Source organism: Egretta garzetta, unplaced genomic scaffold (genome assembly GCF_000687185.1).
Source record: "Egretta garzetta isolate BGI_Z169 unplaced genomic scaffold, ASM68718v1 scaffold202, whole genome shotgun sequence".
NCBI classification, from domain to species: domain Eukaryota; kingdom Metazoa; phylum Chordata; class Aves; order Pelecaniformes; family Ardeidae; genus Egretta; species Egretta garzetta.
In genome coordinates, this window is record NW_009258891.1 from 1234892 (window position 1) to 1255407 (window position 20516).

A 20516-nucleotide genomic window follows, 5' to 3' on the forward strand; every position below is an offset into this window, starting at 1 on the left:
ACAAACTTCTACCGAGGAGGCGGAAACAGCCAGGATTTGTTTGCTTGGTTCTTGTGCACATCCCAGCACACGGGGTGATGCCATCACAAATGTGATGGTCCCGATGTAATGTTTTGGGATGAAAGTTTGGTAAAGGTAGAAGTGAAAAGAGCAGGAGAAATCCCAGACAAGTTGTATTCCTGGTCGATGACAGCCCTATGAATAAGGTCCACACACTGTCCCTGTCTAGATGTTATTGTTGAAAGAATCGCTTTAGATTCCTGATAATATACAGAAATAATTTCTTGCTTGATTTCAGATCAAATTCTTGATTTCCATACATAGGGTTTCTGTATTATTGCTATCAAATTCAAGCACGAACTTGGGTATGCATAGATATATAATGCTGCAGTTACTAATTCTTCTCCTAACTGTGATGTTTTTTCCTAGTCCAAATACCTTTGCTTTCCGAATGAGGACTTGTGGCATTTTGAACCTCTAGAAAAATGTTCTCTAACAACTTCCAATTACTTTTCAGATTTTCCTGTTTAATTTTTTCCTCTTTGTCTGCTTCATTCCTAATTATTTTTGGCTGTGGGAAGCTGGCTCTTTTGGAGCCTATGAATATTTATTCGTTGCTGGTTGAGACTGTTCTGTTCGTACATGACGTGTAATCAGGACACGATCGCTTGCAGCAAGACAACTGTTAATTGTACACAACGGAGCATGCTCTCTCTGTGTGAAAAGCTGTCCTACTCCCATTGAATGCTTTGGGTGTCCACACATGTGGACAAAATGGAAAGAGAAAGGCTACAAGATGGATGCAAGGTCTCAGAAAACTCACCTTCTGTGGGTAGCCTGAGCTCCAGAGCTAAGGAAGGATAAAAAATGACCCCTGCTCGGTCCATATGTGCGTGATGGGGAGGGGAGTTTGGGTAGCTGGCATCCTTATCAAGTCTAATGAATAGAAGCTATGGACAGATGAAACTGAGTTGCATGGCCATTTGAAGTTAAAAACCTATACCATGATTTGATAACTATCAGGTTTGACCTGTGTCCTGGTTTCGTCTGGGATAGAGTTAATTTTCTTCATAGTAGCTAGCACAGTCCTGTGTTTTGGATTTAGTACCAGAAGAATGTTGATAACACACTGATGTTTTCAGCTGTTGCCAAGTAGTTCTCAGACCACTCAAGGACTTTTTGAGCTTCTCCTGCTCAGCCAGGTGCATAACAAGCTGGGAGTACAGCACAGCTAGCACAGCTAACCCAAACTGACCAAAGAGCTATTCCATACCATAGAACAAAAAAGAGCCAGGGCGGGGGGGGGGGGTTAGTTGGTCGGTCGGGCGGAGAGTGATCACTGCTCGGGGAGTGATCACGGCTCGGGGCGGGCTGGGCATCAGTCGGTGGGTGGTGAGCAATTGCATTGTGCATCATTTGTTTTGTATATTCTGTATATTCTGTATATTCTGATATCATTCTCATTATTACTATTATTATTTTCTCTTATTAAACTGTCTTTATCTCAGCCCTCGGCTCTAACCTTTTATTTTCTTCCCGATTCTCTCCCCCATCCCACTGAGGGAGGGGGGGAGTGAGCGAGCGGCTGCGTGGTGCTGAGTTGCCAGCCGGGTTAAACCACGACAACCTGTAATGGGAATAATAACAACGGGATCTGGTTTGGTCTCTTTAATCAAGACTGACTGTTCAGAGAAGTTTGCCTCTCCATACGTGTCCACACAAGTATGTCCACTCATCTGCAAACCCCCTTCTAAAGGCACAGGCAGGACTTTCTGCTCCTGAGAGCCATGCCCGAGCACTGCAGGCAGTCACACGGTGCAGGGGCTCATCTCAGTAAGGCCTTCGGCAGCTCAGCACCGCAACCTCTGCGCATCGCTGGCGTTACGCTGCAGTACTGGGTGCTGACGCCTCAGGGTCGCTCCACTGCACAGCGTATGAGATAGGACGCCTGGGAGATGAAAATGCCTCCTTCCAGGGCAGCAAAACCACCTTTTCTGTAGGAAATTCTGATATTTTGGAAACTACCATTTTTGAAATGTCAGTGTCGCGTGTGGCAGCAGCTGCAAGAACTGATTCGGTAAAGCCAAAGCATTTAATTTAGACAGATGAAACTGTAGTGAGTGTTGTATAGACAGTACGTTCATAACGCATACATCAAATGCAGCGCTAATATTCATATTTCACATGATGTAACAATAGTGTTTTGAAGAAACGGCGTTTTCCAACAGAAGCTATTGTGTTGAAAGGAGCAGCAGCATGAGAATAACACCTGGAGGTATTTCTCATGGTCAAGTTGAATAAGACCATACAGGTGCAATTTACCCATGCAGAAATGGCCAACCTCAACCTTCTGCCCCCCCAGGCTCCTGTTTCTGGGGCTCCCAAGGGATTCCAGTGTTTTCTAATGCTGGTGGTTAATTTTCACACTTTCAGAAGCTGGGCCACTCCTTCACTGACCCACAGCCGCATGCCAGTCCCCAGGGACCACGATTGCTGTTGGGTCTGAGTGTGCCTGCTCAGACCATGGTGCGCACTGGTGCATGGTGGGACACCTCAGCCTCTGGGGCAAATTCTTTTGGACTTCAATCGCCCAGGCTCATTGCCATCTGAGCTGCAAAGTGCCGGGGAGCTAAGGGGCTGCAGGAGGCTGTGAGGGGGCCCTGTATGCAGACGGGGGAATGAAGCTCCCTGTTTGCTGGCTCTGCTCCTGGGTACAGTGTTGGGTTTTGCATCAGGGATCGGGTCCTCTTTTATTTTGACTTCTGGCACATGCGCCATCTCAGCCTAAAGGTAAAGTCCTCAATCAAATCCTACAGCTAGAGCAGCAAATAAACCCTCTCCCAGCATGCAGCCTCCTTCCCTCCTGGCCTCTAGCCCCAGTGACAACACTGGGGGTTGCCACAGGCACCCTCTCCAGCGTGCCCCCACCACGCTGCCCGTGCTCCGCTGGCGCGGTCGCTCCATACTCACAGCTCCTCCAGGAAGCGCAGGTGACGGAGCGTGCTGGGCTGCAGCCGGCTGATGTTGTTCATGCTCAGGTCGCTAGTGGGGAAGAAAGACAGAAGTCTCTGATCAGTCACGCTGTTGTTTGCACAGAATAAACCCCCGTGCCAGCCTCTGCGTGTCCTCTCTGCTACGAGGAAAGCACTTCAGCGAGGGAATCCCCTGCAAACTGCATTTCAGCGTCTTATCCCAGCCCAGGTTCTGCCTGCAAAGGGATGAAGAGGAGTAACCAGAGAGAGGCACTTGCTCCTTCAGGGTGGTCTGCCTGAGCTCCTCCGGGTTGAGGAGCAAGTTAGGACATTCCCTAACAGCTCAAGGAGTGTCCGTGTCTCACGTGTTTTGGAGAGTGAGCAAGAAGCTCAGTGACACTGGAGTAGGACAGCATGTCCTTGGGGCCAGAAGCATCTTTCTGTGACCACTGGACATGCCAGACACCACAGGGAGCTTCTCCAGAGCGTGGATAGACAGCTGCTTTTGAGGAGAGAGCAAGCCATGGAAGAAGGGTTGCATCCTGTTGGACAAGCCTGCTCTAAACTGGGAAAACTAGAGAACAGTGCCAGGAATGAGGGCTGGAGGTCGGCTTTGTGGGTGACAAAGTCTGAGTTTAGGTGTTGGGAGGAATCTGTTTGATTATGCTTGTCTCAGTCTCTGTCATCTCCAGCTAAAGGCTCACCCTCTATCTGCTTAGGGTCTGACCCAAGGGGGTCTGCTGAGTCTTAAGCCCTTAGCACATTACAGAGTCACTGCGAGCTGCCCACTGCAGAGCTCTCATCCTCTTAGGATATGAGTAGCAAAATCTGCAGGGAATGGTGCATTAGAGAAGCTGATACTTGGGAAAAATAAAGATGCTTCTGGGCCATGAGGCGTTTCAGGAGGTCTGATGCCTGATGGCTGCAACCCTGCCCTCGTGAGCAGCTTCACATGAAGAATACCGCGCTTGTTACCCGTGTCCAGAGCAAGCTCTGTCCAGGTGAGCATTGATTTTTACAACTATGAGGAAAGATGTGGTGGAATTAAAAGCTGGTGTTGTTAAAACCAATGGGAATGAACAGGCCATACCCTCTACCAAGCAAAGCAATCCTAGTCAAATGCCATCTGGGCACTGGGTAGCCTCATATGGTGAAGAAGGGGATGATTTTTGATCATCGTGTATAGACAGGACACTGCTTGGTTCCTTCAGACTGCTCAGGCTAAATGGCAGAGCCAGGCAGGTTCCTCTCCTGTAATGTGAGACTAAGGAGGCGCAACATAAAAATAAAGGCATTTTACTGTACTCTTTCCTCCAATAAATATCATGGACTTGTGAGCCTAAGGAAGGATGTGACACCGCCCACCCCCACCCCAGTATTAGTGGGAATCTATCTTGGTGTTGGGCAAATGCATGGAGGAAGGAGGCTTCTGCCAAGGACAAGGACCGAAGTGTCAAAGAGGAAAGTTACCCTCAGCAAAACCCTCACAAGAGGGGCCTCTGAGCTGGGGCCTCCTGCACCACAGACCCTCATTTGAACGGAGGTCTTGCAGCCCCAAGGCATGTGGGTCGCATACCGAATGCCCTGGAGCATCGCAGGCTGGCTTGGGCTCTGGGTAGGAAGTTGCTTGAGTGTAAACTAGGTTTATTGAAAAAATTAGTCAAATTTCTTTTGTATTCTTCAGTGAGAAAACACACGAGTTCTGCTGGTAAAGAGGCTTTAAAAGTTTGGGGGTGTAGGCTTCTTCATTTTGCACCATTTCCCACAAAAAAACCCCAAATCCTTTCTGCCCAGATCTGTTTGGTATTGGCGGAGGTGGGTTACACCTGGGGAAGGTCTGAAGTCTGCCTTTACAGGGAGGAGGCAGAGATGTGTCCTATGTGGAGTTTAGTGAGCCCCATTTGAAGACACTCCCGGCACAGTTTGTTATTTTTCTCTATAACTCTCTCCTCTCCAAAGAAGTGGTGGAAAAATTCCTCAAAGACCTATGAGAATTCAAAATTCTATTTTCAGAGTGAATGCAAAAATAAAGTTATTGTCTGCATTGTTCCATCTGCGATGCTACATTCTGTATTTGGATGATCCTGTGGTACAATAGAAGGGTTAAAATATTATTTTGTGCCACTTCTATTTTTATTCTTAAATCCCTAACGGCAGTTGCTACTTAGCACCCATTAAAACATCTTTTTTTTCCTACATCAAAGTCTCTCCTGTTTATGTTGTGATGAATCAGTCTGGTGTCTTGACATGTTGTGAAACAATGTAAAAATAACGAAAAATAACGTAAAATGAAAGGCAATGAAACAAAACACAGATCTGAAACATCCAAGATATCCTTGAAATTCCTTATGTTGCCTTCTGCTGGCAGTGTAGGGAATATTCATTGCTCACCACAGAGGACACTTTTCAAACCTCACCGAACCACATTTTAGGTACCCAGCTCTTTCCCAGGCGTGATGGGGACCATCGCCTGCTCCAGGCTCTGGGCGGGCAGGACTTGCAGGGATGTGCAGACCCTCCGCGCCAGCCATACCCAGCGGCGCATCAGTGTGTGGCTGGTGGCAATGGGGAAGCCAAAGGTGTTTTGACTCCTTCTTTCCTCCCCCTTGATTCATACCCTAAAGATGAAAAATATGCACTGGTTTCTGAAGAAGTCTTCCAAAAAGGCAGAGGAGGAATACCATTATCCCATCACTCTTGACACCCTCACAGCTCCACCTTGCGTGACTCCTTTAAATGCTCTGCTCCCCTCCCTCCCTTTCTTTGACCCCTGAGGCTCCTGGCCATGGATAGGTCTGAGAGAAAGGTCTCTGTCCCACCATCTCTTGGGGCAGTGAAGAAAAATCCAGCCCTGATTTCCAAAGCTATTGCAAGGGGGGACATTTTGGGTCATTTTATTGAAACCTCGCTTGTATTTGCAGTGTTTGGCTGCTCTGGTGGTTTGCAGTCCTGCAGGACTCAAGTGCAACACATGTACACTCACAGTACTGAGGAGAGGAGGCCCATAGTGCAGACCCTGGCAGTGGTCTGTTCGCTAATGAGCAGCGAGGCAAATGTGGTTCCAATGACTCAGTTTTAGGGCTGTGTTTGCTGTTAACTCTCCACTGCAATGTCCCATGGGGGCCCACACCAGCTCCTCTAGAGCAGTGGACATTGCGCCTGGCTTGGTGTGGTGGAGTTCCTGGACTGGCCATGGTACAAGGACAGCACGGAGGGGGTGGTGCAAGGACAGATGGTGCGAAGGAAGAACGAGTTCCTCCAAGGGCTGGAAATGAACTTCCTGAGCCCATTCCTGGGCTCTGTGATTTTTCTAGCCACAAAAGCATGAGATGTTTCTCCACAGGCTGTCCATGCTTGTGTGAAAGCTGAGACACAGGATTCTTGCCTGAAGTGTTGTGGGAGTAAATATTTGACTTATTACTCATGTAAAGATGTTGTTGACTTGTTGCTGTGTTTTCCCAAGCTCATGTTTTTCCTCTTGGTAAGGTTTCTTGTGCTATGTACATCCCCAGTGCATGCAGGAGTGGAAATGCTTCCTGCCAGGGTAATCAGGGAAGCTATTTATCTCTTCAGGTGTTTGATGGTGGTTACTTCAGTTAGCCACATGTAGTTAATTTTAAAAGGAACCCATGGCATTTGAACCTTGTTGGATTATTTTTTTTTTCCGGCAGGATTAGGGATTCATGGACTAAATGGATTAGGGATTCTTCTGACCCTTCTCAGTTCTGTCAATGACTTTGACTTTCCAAAACAGCTTTCTTTTGAGTGACTAGCATCCAGTGGAGTCAAAGAAGTGTTGGGTCACTCATATCTAAGCATGGCTATTGCTGTTTGCACTGGTGAAACCACTACAAAGATGGGCACAGTACCATAGCAAGCATTATAGAAATGCACAAAAAATATAATTCAGACCCCAAAGTCCCTTAAACTCTAGGAGAAATCAGAACGGTAGGAGAGGAAATGGGGTGCTACAGCTTCACCCAGGCTTGCAGACTAGGGCCAGCAGAGGAAATGTCCAGATCCTTGCCTTTGAGTCCATGGGACCACACTGCATCGGTGAACTGGGACAAGCCATCCCTCTCCCATCCCAGAGTTCCCGTGTTCCTCTTTCCCCATGACTGGCCTGTCTGTCCTCTCTGCAAGCTATCAAATAAAAGCAGGAAACCTTTTGCTGTCAAATCGCTTTGCCTTGCTGTGGTCTGAAATGCTGACAGTAAAGTGAACAACCCCACTCCTCCAGGAACTGAAAAGCTGTTCTGGTGTCACCCCCATTTACCCATGAAGCGATGTCTTTTAAGACCTCATATTAGGTGTTGAAATTACCTATGCTTTCCAATGGCACTGCACCAAAGCCATCATGGATATAATTAGTGTGATTTAACATCCCCCCCCCAACTAATTCTAAACATTTATTGTAAGCATTTCTAACTTGTACCTGCAGGAAAACTGAGACACAGTTCATGGAAACTGAGCTCATGTGATTCAGCCTCAGACCTTACAACTACTCTGGCCCTCGAGGGGTTCCTTAAATTATTTGCTTTGATGTCGCCTTCTTTCATGAGCAACCTTTGATTATTCACTGATTAGCTGATCTTCCTCACCAAAAACTGATGTGACACACACCATGCTTTGGGTACTCCAGTAGGACTGCCAGCCATGCTCTTCAACAGTGCTAGGAGATAGTCACCATGGTGTTTTAGTTCGGGGATGATATGAGCTTTAAAGTTCAAAGGAATTTATCTTTGGCATAATTGCTCGGGCAGGTAGGGTGCAGGCGCTCTGAAACGTGGAGCCATGGATGTCCCTGCACAGAGCAGCACAGTCCCTGTAGACTCTGTCCAGCTCTGGTGAAGGCACCTGCAGAACCTTGTAGGAGCACATGGTCTTAGGCCAAAAGGGCAGTTTTTTATGCTACAATATGTGGGTCTCCATGAAGGGCACCCTGCGATACTTGCTCAAGATAGGCCTAAGCAATATCCCCAGGACGTACCTCTAGGGACATCGGGATTGATGTGTCTTACAAACTCAAGGTGTCTAAAAGCTGGCCACAAAATTGGGGAGCAATGAACCCTGACCATCACCCCCAAAGCTCTGATATACCTCTTCCCATACTATAAGCAAAGCATTTCCCCACGCTGATGTGAATTAACACAACCAAGTCAACAGACCTAAAGCAAAACAGGTTGAAGCCACACTGGAGTAATACAACGAGATGGTGGACGCTCAGTCAGGAAGGTCTGAAGGTGAAATCTACAGTGATATGGTCTTGGCTGAGGCCAAGCGCATAACCTTGAGAGCCAGATGTGCATCTGCTCAAGATCTGCCAAGGGCACATGACTGGCAGAGAGATGGTGCTCTCCTGGAAGCCATCACAGGGCTAGGACACTTTCTACAGAAAGAGCAGCTCCTAGATATGGCTGGGAGAAGACATTCCTCAGCCATCTCTCTCCCTGTACTCCAAAGGGCCTGGTCATTAGCTTCAGTCCCCCGAGGCGCTCTCCATGGGTCCCTCTGTCACTCAGCATGATGAGAAGCCTGTATCCTCCTGCCATGAGAGCAGGGGCAAGTAGCTGTCTTCAAGCAGATCTTTGATCTACAAGGTTTCTGCAAGCTCATGGTGTGGTTCAAGGGGCAGACCTTCATGGACTCAGCAGTGAGGTGCTCTGTGGGCTCCTGGCTTCTTTCCTACCTCAGTGAAATCCCATGCATCTGGAAACAGCTGGAAGTGATGACACACATTGCCCAAGCCACTGGACGGGATTTTCAGTATTTAGGGAAATGGACCTTGTGCTCCTCTGTAAGGAGGCAGGGTCACCCAAAGAACATATCTGACTGTTATCCTCAGGTTTTGAGCCTACAGGAAGCTAAAAAGAATCCCAAATGGTGATTATCTTCTCAAGCCCTAAATTGGCCCACTATATGAATATCTTCACATTTTTCAAGATGTTTGGGATATTAATGTGCCCTCTTCCCAGACTCAACCCAGCTCCTCTCAGTGTTGGTGCTGAGCACTGAACACATCGGTTCCTGGACCATAAAAAAGACCTTCCTTTACACTCAGGCAGTTGAGCAGGAATTTTTATGGTTGTGGGGAGAAGCTAATGACCTGGTATCCTCTCGATTAATTAATTGCACGGTGACAACATTAAGGCCTCCCAATCCAGCAGTCTGATGTCTGGGGGAGCTGTACAAACCAGACCAAAATTCCCATCCTTTTCCTGGAAAGGTCCAACACAAGACCTGTTCTTGCAAGGCATGAAACACTCTTGCCTCTCTGAAATCTGCAGGACATGAGCAATGTCTCTACCTATCTTCTGGCCACTCTCATTAGCATCCAGTGAAAAACGCACAATTGCACCACCTTTAGAAAAGAAGCCTAAAGGCAATAAATGATGGTTTTAGAAATTCTTTAGATTATTCTAGAGTGATTCATAAAGGTTCTTGTTATCTCCTTTCCTCTTTATCTTGAAATCTCCGAGGTCACCACAAAATGCCTGAATTGCTTGGGGTAAAGCTGGGGCTGACAATAGAATGGTACTTGGAGCCATAGACCCAGCTGAAATTTTTCCTAAAAGCCTGCAGGTTGAAAACTACTCTAAAGGTAGCCTCCATAAAGAAAAGGAGAAAGGGAAGATAAAGAGATCAAAGCAGTAGGAGCTCATTTGCATTACACCATATCTGGAGGCACCAGCCCTGCTTCAATCCAATATCACTGCAATAGGCAAGAGCAGAACGTGTTTCTACTCCCACCTCTCCATGTTTGAAAATAGATCAGTCATCTTAGATCATCCCCCATGTGTAGGCCCTATCCGAGATCTCCACAATGTTTCAATAACAGAGACTCAGCCAAGGCCAGTTTGCCAGGGTGAGATTAAGCCCATCCCTGCACCAGTAGGTCTTCAGAAGTCTGGTCTGCGTGGTGAATAGCAGTGACCTACAGCAAGCACAGCTCTAGAGCTGCTCCTCCCGTGGCTGCCCTGGCTCTGCACCATGTTATGTGCCCTCCATGCAATGAGAGCAGAAAGGGGCTGAGCAGAGGCAGTAGTAGTGCATTTCTGCCCCTGCAAATGGTTGATGGGAGAACAAGAAGAAATAACTTTTAGAAGCCAGGTCAGGGCTGTCAGCAAACACCATCTCATCCCAGGGCCCACAGGGTCTGCCAGGGGAGGGGCTCTCCCTAGACAACAGAGGAGAAAGGAAGAAGGTGTGGGGTGCACAGCCAAGGGTGGGGAAAAGGGCAGGTCACCTGGCAGAATAGGCTTCAGCCACATGGAGGAGACAGGGCTGAGAAGCAGCAAGGAGCCGCCTGCAGAAGGGACCGTGTCGTGGGACAGAGATGAAACTTGGATCAGAAAATGAGGGAAGTTTTTCCAAAAAGGCAAAACTTGAATCTTGCTAAGTGCACTCCCAGAGATTTTTCTCATGGACTCCATCTCCTGGCTGCAACTGTCCTGGTTGCCAGAGGGAAGTCTGCACAGCGATAAAAGGGGAAAGCACTTGCACTATGGCAAGGCAGGGAGAAGATGGCTTGTCTCACTGGATATAGCTCTTATGAGCATGATGGGCATTGACAGCTTCTGGCCTACAGGTGTACAAGTGCCTTGGTGCTTTCCAGTGCCCGTTAGCACAGAACTGATTCAGCTGGAGTAGAGGAGTCTCATGCACCAAACTGAAGGAGAGGCTGATGGAGCCTCCTCCGAGCCCCTCTGATTTCATAGAATCACAGAATTGTTTGGGTTGGAAAAGCCCTTTAAGCTCCCCCAGCCCAACCGTTCCCCTACCCCTGCCATCCCACCACTAAACCCTGTCCCTCAGCACTGCCTCTGCCCGGCTGTTAAATCCCCCCAGGGCTGGGGAGTCGACCCCTTCCCTGGGCAGCCCCTTCCAGTGCCTGACAGCCCCAAGGGGAAGGAATTGTTTCCAATGCCCAACCTAACCCTGCCCTAGCACAACTTGAGGCTGTTTCCCCTCGTCCCATCGCCCCTTCCCTGGGAGAGGAGCCTGACCCCCACCCCACTACACCCTCCTTTCATGTAGTTTCACCACCTGGACAGAGCAGGTTGCTTTGGGCTGGATGTTGGCAAGGACCATATTTTCCATTTCTGATACCATTCTGCAAGTTCATGTTTTTGGTGATTCCCATGAAACAGAAGTCCAGAAAGAATTGTTTTGACATTAAAAATCATCGTCCCAGAAAGGACATTAAAAACCAAAAGTCATTTGAAGAGAAAAGTACCTTCTGTCCTGGAAGTGTCCCAGCAGCACTTCTCAGTCTCTGAAAACTGTTTTTAGATTTTTGCCTCACATAACGGGACTCAGAGTTGGCCAGTGTTGGAGCTGGGTCAACATGAACTTTTTCCTTAGTGTGAGCCCGTCAAAACCAAAAGAACCTCTAAACCTCTAAAGAAATATTGGGGCATGAATGAGAGGAAGGAACATTTTTTTTTAAAGCAAGAAAAATGAGATTTCAGGCAAATGTCCTTTCTGCCCACTGTGTCCTTTGGAGCAGCCACAGCCCAGCAGTGTCCTGACTTTTAGCAACTAAATGGTCTCAGCTCGGTCCCTGGAAAGAGCTTCACATTGCCTTGTGTCCTGAGTATGGGTTTGTTCCCTGCCCTCCTCCCGGTCTCTGCTGGGCTCCATCTCCCCACTCGCTGGGTTCCCTGGGAACAGACCTCGTCACGCTCATGGACAGTGAAACTTCTCACCCTGCCAGAGTAGGTGTCCTCTTAACACCCAGAGCATCTACCAGGGCAAGGTAAACCCAGGAGCACCTTCCTCTGCTGCCCAGCCAAAGCCTTTTGAAAGACACAACAAGCAGTAAACAGCAAACAAATGCAATTGGTGGATCTGTCACGTTCCCCATGCAAACGTCCTCAAAACCAACTGAGTCATGGAAATATGGTGCTTTCAAGTTGACACCTTCTGCTTTGATTAAGACAGGATGCTTATGAAGACAAATGTTGTGTTGGGAAACTCTCACCCAGCTCTGCTGTGGGGCACTAGCCACATGTGCCTGGGGCTGGCTGGGGGCACGGTGCTCTGTCCCAGGGAGAGCAATGCAGAAGGGTAGAAAGTGGGGCAAGGCAAGCCAAGGATGGTTGCAAGCCACAAGACTGTTCTAGGGAGCCAGAAAGTCCACGGCAGAGGCACTTGCCAGCAGACTGGAACTGTTCTGCAACCTGCAGTGCCGGAGAAGGTCGTTTGTGCATTACAGCCTTCCCTGCCTGCTCCAGGCTCCTGTCCTCACCTCCAGGAAGGCGTCCGTGGGCAGTTTACGCTGATGTGCGGTGCACATGGGACTGTTTTTCTCCAGGCCAATAAAGGGCTTTGCAACCCCCCTGTGCCACTTGCACAGTTCATGTGGGAGGAAGCAGTGGGAGCACAATGGTCAAACTCCTGTCGGAGCCCACATGGTGGGAACAGAAGTGAATTGCTACAGAGGTATTCCTGGGTTAGTAAGTGATCCACCTGGAAAGCGTAGCTTGTTGGACAGTACCAAAAAGACAGACACTGAAGGAGCAGACAGATCATGAGAGGGAACAGGGTCTAAGGAACTGTGTCAGTATATACATGAAGATACCAGGACTCTTCTGCTTGGCAAAAAGATTGTGAGGAGAGGTGTGACAGAGAAGATGATGCTGGTTAGATGCACCAGGAGGGTGCACTTCAGCTACAAATTACTGGTAAAGCATTTGGTAGAGTCCCTAGTAAGAAACTCTTACTATAAAGACGCAAGACAAAACTGCAAGACAAATTAATGGAGGCTTAATCTACCAGTGACTATTCAGGGTGATTGCCTAATGCCACATCTGGTTCAGGGGTGCCCAAGGGTGCTCAAGGGTTTGGGGGTCCAGCCAGGTTGAGGGCAATGCTTTTCCCTGTTCTTTTTGCTGCAGTCCTAAGCAAAAGCACGAGTTCCTGCACAGGTTCCTACAGGCTTTGCTGAAGACCAATTTCATTTCCCATTTCGTTGCTCTGTGTATCCTGCATCTGGGTTCGGTGGCTCTTTGGTTTGACCCAGAATGTTCTTTACAGGACCACTGTGTCAGCCATGGTAGATTAAGATGTTTTTCATACCATGCCCATTGGTATGAGCTTGGTACCCATGGCTGATTCACAGCACTTGCTGTGAGCTCTGGCTCTCCTTTGAGGAGCAGGCAGGGGTGAGGCCAGTGTAGTCTGCATGTACATGCCATAGACACGCTTCCAGCTGTGTATCAGGGGCACGTGCAACTGCTGCCATCCACATCCTTCCTTTGGTTGCACAAGGTTTGCACAAAGGGCTTTGATCCCACATACCCTGGAAAAGTCTCAGCTGGAAGTCTAAGGAGAGGCAGTATTTGAATTAGGGGGAAAAACTCTCTGAATACTGAATTCCACCTCTACCTGAGAATTGAAAGCCCTGCTCGACTCTTTCTAAGGTGCCCACAGTTAATTTGTGCACATGAGAGATCCTTGCACATCTGACCTGGAGCAGCCGCCTCTGCCCTGTTTCTCTTCATTGTGTGCATCCTCCCACCACTGCCAACTTCTGACCACCCCAGCATTGCTCAGGAATCCCCGACAGCTGATGCCCGTCATCTCCAGACTCGTTCCATTTACTTTCAAACCCACTGAAAGGAGATGGCGGAGCCCAAGGCTGGAGATTGAGAGCCTGTAATCGACCAGGAGTGTATGCAAACACGTTGGCTTCTTTCACGTTGAGGGGATGTGGCAGCCCACAGTTATTCCTGTTAGTTCTCTGGCTGGAAAAAAAATCAAAGAAAGGCTCTGGCAGGCTGGATGGTCACAGACAGTGTGTGACTTCTCCCTGAGCTGGGGGCAAGAGCAGCCTGCTGCTGAGATGGGAAGGAACCAGGGCAAGGCACCGCTGGAAGAGCATTGGGCCAGGCTGCCTCTCCCCTTGCAAGTCATAACTTGGGGGGGTTGCACCAGCTCATGTGTGGGGCAGAATCAGATCCCAAAGTCCTGAGACCAGCAAATAAAGCAGTAATGTGAACTAGAGGGTTGGAGGAGATGCGCTACTGAACCCCTGTGGAGTTAGTGTCTGTTACTAGCTGGACGAAGCATGCAAAAATTTGGAAAAATTTTGCAAGAGACAAATTCTGATTTTTTTTTTTAAGTGAAAAATGTCAGAGTGGCTGATCGAAACACTTAATGCTGACATCAAGACATTTCATTCACTAAAAGCCAAGCCACGACAAAGTAGTATTTAGTGACAGACGTTATCTGCATATATTAGCCTGAGGTTGAATTAGGAAAAAATCAGAAGTAAAATAAACCCCAAATTGAAACAAAACTTTTTACTTCAGGTTCAAACATCTCCAATAGGTTTTCATTAAAAAAATTTGACCACATCTGTGTGTTGCCTGGAAACTTTTGCATTGGATGAAGAACAGTTTTTGCTCTAGGGAACTGTTTCTTGGAGAAAAACCTAGTTTCCCTGCATGTTGTAAGCGGACCTCATGAACAAGCGTCCAGCATGGGACCCTGCGAGGTGGCAGGCACTGCCACTGCGGGAAAGGCCTATGGCCCCACGGGAACCGGCCTTGGTGCTGGGCTGTGTTTAGATGCAGGAGACATTGCCTGGACAGTTGTTCCCCACCTCCCCCTGATGGAAAGATGGCGAGTTTCTGTATTTCACTGGCTCGCTGCTTTGAAGCTGTCTGTGTTGTCTCCGGGGCTGTGTGTGCCCCGATCTGAAACCCCACGTGCTAGGATGGAGAGGTGGTTCAAGTCTCATTGAGAGACCAGCGCACAAAGTGCTGGCAGAGGGAGCGGGGCTCAGCATTCACAGCTTTTATGTGGGTTTCCTCCTCTTGGATGCGACCTCTTGGACGTGCCAGAGGTTGATGCCAGTGCTGCAGCTGCACATCGTCCTCTCAAAGAACAGGAATCCAGTTACAAGGTATGGAGGCTCGTACCTGATTTGGCACTTCTGGACAGATCCCTTAAAGTTCCTGGAAAAGCACAAGAGTCTTGCTGGCAAGAAATAATGGGAAAGACTTCCATCAGAAGCCTGCGTCCTCCTGCTTGTGATTCTTTGGAGCAGACTTTTCAGCTCCAGTGACAACTGATTTCTCTTCCCCAGAAGGTGAAAAAAGATCTTAGGTCAGGGGAAAACAGGCATTTAATTTGCCACATGCAAGCTGATGGCTCTATGCCCAAATCCTTGACCTGATGGAGAAGGAGTGCTTCTCTAATACTTGTGAGAAAGCTCTGTGAAGAGGAAGCATGTGGAACTCCAAGAATTAATGTCCCAGGTGGGATGTATCCAGGGAAGGTTGTGTTGGGGACGGAGGCTCTCCAGTTAGCTCAGCCTGGCCAAGAGATGAGGAGAAGCCCCACCTTCGCCTTGGCTGTGTGCAGCACCATGCCCTACACCAGCGTCCTCGCACCACCATGCCGCAGCCAGCCCTGAAGTCCCCCAGCACTGCATTTACCATGGTAGCTGCTGTGGTTTGCTGAACACAGCCAAGCTGCTTTCCAGACTCAGCTCTCCCAGAAGCCCCCTCCTACCCTGCTTTGCTTTAAGCACTACTTGCACCCATTTAGATTCCCACTCCACCCATACGTGCTTTGCTGTGGGGTGGTCAGGGTTGCAGCTTCGGTCGCAGCAGGGTCTGGACCACTACAAATTGCTCAGTAGGGCTGTAGGCACAGAGTGCACACCAGGCATGTGCGTGAACTTCCAACAAGCCATGGAGAACGTGTGTGCAGCGCATCTGCACGGAGAAACACCAGTCTCAACCTGCAGACAGAGACAGCAGTGGTGAACGTGGCCCCATGGTCGCTGAGCTGCTCAAAGGCTAGGAGCTGCATCAGCCTGGGCGCTGGAGGAGGCACCAAGGGAGGCAGTGCTCTGCCTTGGGAACAAGCCCCAGAAACTCTCAAGCGCTGGCCCTTCCCACGTTTGGTTTGGAAAGGCTTTCTGCTGCAGAAGCTTGTGTTTAAATGGCACTTTCTAAATGCTCCCAGCCACCATGACCAACCAGCAAAGACAATTCAGTGTCATAAACAGCTGAAAGAGCCAAGGCTGTGTTCTCATGCCTGAAATGGGCGGAAGGTTCAACTCTGGCGTCTGTGACACCGCTCAAGCCAGCCCTGGTGCCAGCTGTGTCGCAATGCTGGCCAACAGACACAAGAAGGTGGGCTGCTGTGAATGTTCCCTTTTGGCTCGTGGTGCACTGTGAGGCAAAGTTGCTCCTCAAGCATCGCTGCTCTCCTCTTGGAAGTGCTGCTTTTGGAGACACCCTGTGAACACAAGCTTAGGCTCGCCCCTGGAGAGCAGCAACGCCAGGGGAGCTGGGATCAGCTGGGAAACCAAGCCTAGAGCGCTGATTTAGTGTCAGTCCTCCACCTCTCCTGGCTACCCCGAATTTCAAGCAAAACAAGCTGTAGATTTTTTTTTTGGCCCATGTGGCTCATATTATGTGGGTATCAGCCCCTCCAACAGGGACACAGCTCTCATACTGCCTGGATTGGATGTAAAATGGGTTAAAAATCTCTCAAATCCAGCTACAAATACGGATGTGAGGCACTGAGCTGGCTCTCACTGTAGGTTTTCACAGACATCAGACTCCTGGGCGCAGTGAGCACAGCCCTTGCCCAGTACAGCAAGTGCGTGCCCCGCAGAGGCACCAGCAGTGTCCTGGAGTCAGGGAAGGCAGTCTCCTTGGCATCCTCAGGCTTTGCCCCAGCTGAGGCCGTGAATGTCCAGCATTTGCTGCTGTCAGGTCATGTTAGCATTAGGGATTGTGTGCCTGTTCCTGCTGCTCTGGAGCAGAGAACCCTAAAAAGCTGAGGGATGTTGGAGCTGGGCTCCTATTCTTCCCTAGTGCTCAGCTCCCTGCTGGCTCCCATGGTGGGCTGCTGGGGTGCTGGCAGCAGACAGAAGTATTCTCTGCCAGAGAAAAGCACTGATTTAGCTAAGTGTTTGGGGGATTTTCACCTGTGCCTTCAAAGCTGGGGTCCAGCTGCCAGCACTGCTGTACCATGAGGGGTCCGTTTGTCCCCCCCCACCAGGGCAGGCTCCAAACAGCAGCTGCTTCATCCAGCTGCCTTGGACGCACAGTCATCTAAGCAAGGACCCTGCAGCACCCTTGCATTCACTTTGGCTCCCAGCCACCACACTAAGGATCTCCTGTGGGTCCTGTGTTGCATCTGCCCACCACAGGGATGCCTGAGATACCACAGGCTAAGATTGCACTTAGCCCCTGAGTGGGGAACTGCATCCAACCCCAAAAGACTTTAGCAAATCTTTGGCCAAACAAAGAGCAGAGGTTATGTTCAGCCCAGAGCTGGCAGAGAGACCTCCAAGTTGTCTCTCTTGTCTTTCATGTGCTTTGGACCCCACCAGACAGGTCAGGTCTGAGCAGATTGGCAGAGGGGCACGAGATGGGGAGGGGGAACAACAACCCTGTGCACGTGCATTTTATCACAGATTAAGGTGCCTGTTATGCTGTGAGGACTTGTTTGCCAGTGGGGAGGCGTATCGCAAGGATACAGGATGCTCCTAATTGCCTGCCCTGCCCCCAGAGGGGAGCTGCCCCTTGCGAGGGTGGCACCACCCTGGTCATGATAGTGAGGAGCAACAATGCGACATGAGGAAAAAAATTTTCAATGAAAGGGCTGTCAAGCACTGGAAGGGGCTGCCCAGGGAAGGGGTCGAGTCCCCAGCCCTGGGGGGATTTAAAAGCCAGGCAGACACAGTGCTTAGGGCCAGGGTTTAGTGGTGGGATGGCAGGGGTAGGGGAATGGTTGGGCTGGGTGATCTTAAAGGGCTTTTCCAACCCAAACAATTCTGTGATTCTATGATTCTATGATCTGCAGAGTGGCTGCCGCTGCCTCGAGAGGAGAGGATCGTGTCATAACCTAACACCTGCTTAGCAATGAGACAGTGCCCAGGCTTTGCTGTTCAGCTCACTCTGTGCCAAAACAAGTAAGAGAAGGAACAATCACGTCATGACAAGGCTGAATACATTTAATGCACTCAAGCAGGAAGGGAAGGCAGTAATTCACTCCAGAGCAGGACAAGCCTGGGATGGTCTGGCACGGCAGATGATTTATATTTAGAGTTGGGCTTGGCAGGTGCTTTTATGGAACAGAAGTTTGGTTTTCTATTGTATTCAACCTGTCCCAAAAATAGTTTAAACCATTCTGCTTTGTGGCATGGCCAACTATGAACTATCTCAGCTGCAAAAGTAGTGCACAGAATTGGCCTCTTCTGTTTGTTGGGAGGTGGGTAGTGCTAGGTGCTGCTGGAGACATGATGCTGGCATTGATTGGAGGTGGCCAGCCTCTTCAGCGTCCTGTGCCCAAATATCTGAGTGGATTGGCAGAAACATTGGGGCCTGAGGATCTTCCTCCTCTCCTGCCCCAGCCCTCTCCCCTGCTCCCCAGCTCCCTGTGCTGCGATGCTGGCGTGTGGACTGAGAATTAAAAGACCGTCTGAGACCATGTGCTCCCAGCACTGTGGCAGGAGGGCAGTCAGCATGTCCTAGCAGCGTGGCTGTCCCAGCATGGCATGGATTTTGCAGAACTGGCAGCGATGGGCTGCAACGCTCTGTCTGCATCGGCCGTGTGGTGCCGCTCAGGCACGGCGATGGCCAATGCTAACACTGCTGAAGCCTGGTGCTGGCCACCCGCGTGCGAGGCCGGGAACGGCGCGAAGGGGGCTGGCTCACCCCCACCCTGTCCTCATGGTGTGGAGGCTTCACCACTTGGCTCTGGAAATTGGATCCCTACCTTGGGCACTGTTAGACAAGGCTGTGATGCCAGAGTTATGGGGACGGACGAGCCTCTGCTGGTGCCCAGGCCAGTGTTAAATGTTTTCCCTTCTTCCTGAGACTCTGAATAAAGGAAATCTCAAAAAATTGGGCTGGCGTGGGAGAGGCAATGTCCACGGAGCACAGGGAGTGGGCTGTTGCCCAGAGAGTCTACCCGGCTGTCTCCACCTGAGAGCCTGTTGGCAATGTCTGTGCAAGGGGTGCACTAAAGGGCCCCCCCCAAACAGGTGATCTTGAAGCTTCTTGTTGGTTTTCCAACCAGCTCACTCCCACTATGTCCTAAGTGTGTCCAAGGACATAACCTCCGGCAGCTGGGAAGCTCAGCCACCCAGGGCCTTCAAAAGAGGATGCAACAAAGTTGTGCAGCTGCAACCAGTGGACCAGTATTGGGGTTCACCATTTACTACAGATATGGAACTGGCCCGGAGCAGTCAAGATTCTAAGCAACGTGGCAGCCTGAAGTTGTTGTGGATCCCAAGAAAGCGGCCTTTCATAGCAAAGAGGGTGATGAAGTGTCAGCATAGCTAGGGCAGCGTTTCCTGATCCGTGCCTGCTACACCCACAAGGGATTGCAAAAACGCCATGCGGGCAGCTGCAAGTTGCGAAAGCGTTTCTTCCCGTTGGAAACGGGTACCTTCTCACCCCCACACAGCCCGCAGGACCTCACCTTTTGCTCTGACTTTCCACTGGCCTTGCCATGCACCCCCGTGCTTGTAGGATCTGGTGTGCGATGCTGCCTGCCCGTCTTCTAATGCACTATCAAGGCATCAGGGAGATGTTTTTATTCTTACTGCTGGGGTAAATGAAAATGGGTTGGGACATGTTTATGCTCTGAATAAGGGGGGGGGGGGAGTGTCACCAACCAGACATGGTTGAGAAATCTGGCAAAAGAAGTGTCAAAGCAGGTGGGGCAAGCTGCACCCAGAGGCAGAAGAGTCACAGCCCAACGATTCAGGTTCTGGCTCAGGTCTGTGAATGGAGCTGGTGCTCAGAAGGCAAACCTTGCCTGTCGCAAGCACACAGCACTGGGGACCCTCCCTATCTCCGCTTTGCTGACAAGGCAGGACAATGGAGGCAGTTCCTGAAGCAAAGAAAGTTCAAATTCCTCCAGCCAATTACCTCATGGCAGTAAATCTTCCACCTCTCTTTCCCAGTCATCGGTGAAGCATGTCTATTGTCTGGGGAGCCCGTCTGTCTGCCCCAGCACAAAAGGGAGAACAATCAGTGGGCTTGAGTAACATCCGATGTATTAAAAGATGGAAGAATAAAGCAGGGAAAGGGACAAGGAGAGCTGGGTGGGGAGGAGATCCCCAGGAGGCTGCTCTGATGCGTGGGTATCTAGCTTGCAGAGCATCTTGCAGCCAGCCTGGCCTGCCCGCTGCAGGTGCCACTGGGGCTGGATGCTGGTCAGGGTGGTGCTGGGGAGCACTGGGAACCCCTCTGGGGGGAGTGTGTTCAGAGAGGAGGGTGCTGCTGGCCTGGAAGGGGATTGCTGCCTATGGCATTGTCCAAATCCTGTCCACACACCCCAGAGCTTCCCTCCTGGTGAGGTCAAGCTGCCTAGTCACAGAATCATAGAATCATAGAATCAATCACAGAATCACAGAATGTTTTGGGTGGGAAGGGACCCCCAGAGGTCACCCAGCCCAACCCCCCTGCAGGAGCAGGGACACCTTGAACCACATCAGGTTGCTCACAGCCCCGTCCAACCTGGCCTGGAATGGTCCCAGGGATGGGGCCTCCACCCCCTCTC

At 50.0% G+C, this 20516-nt stretch overlaps 1 protein-coding gene across 1 annotated transcript in view; it reads right to left on the reverse strand.

Annotated features, from left to right (window-relative positions):
- LGR6 (leucine rich repeat containing G protein-coupled receptor 6) overlaps positions 1 to 20516 on the reverse strand; it is a 149221-nt gene that overhangs the window by 90920 nt on the left and 37785 nt on the right. Inside the window, exon 2 of the mRNA XM_009634098.1 lies at positions 2971 to 3042. Coding sequence (XP_009632393.1) covers positions 2971 to 3042 — 72 coding nt within the window. The remainder of the gene's footprint in view (positions 1 to 2970; positions 3043 to 20516) is intronic.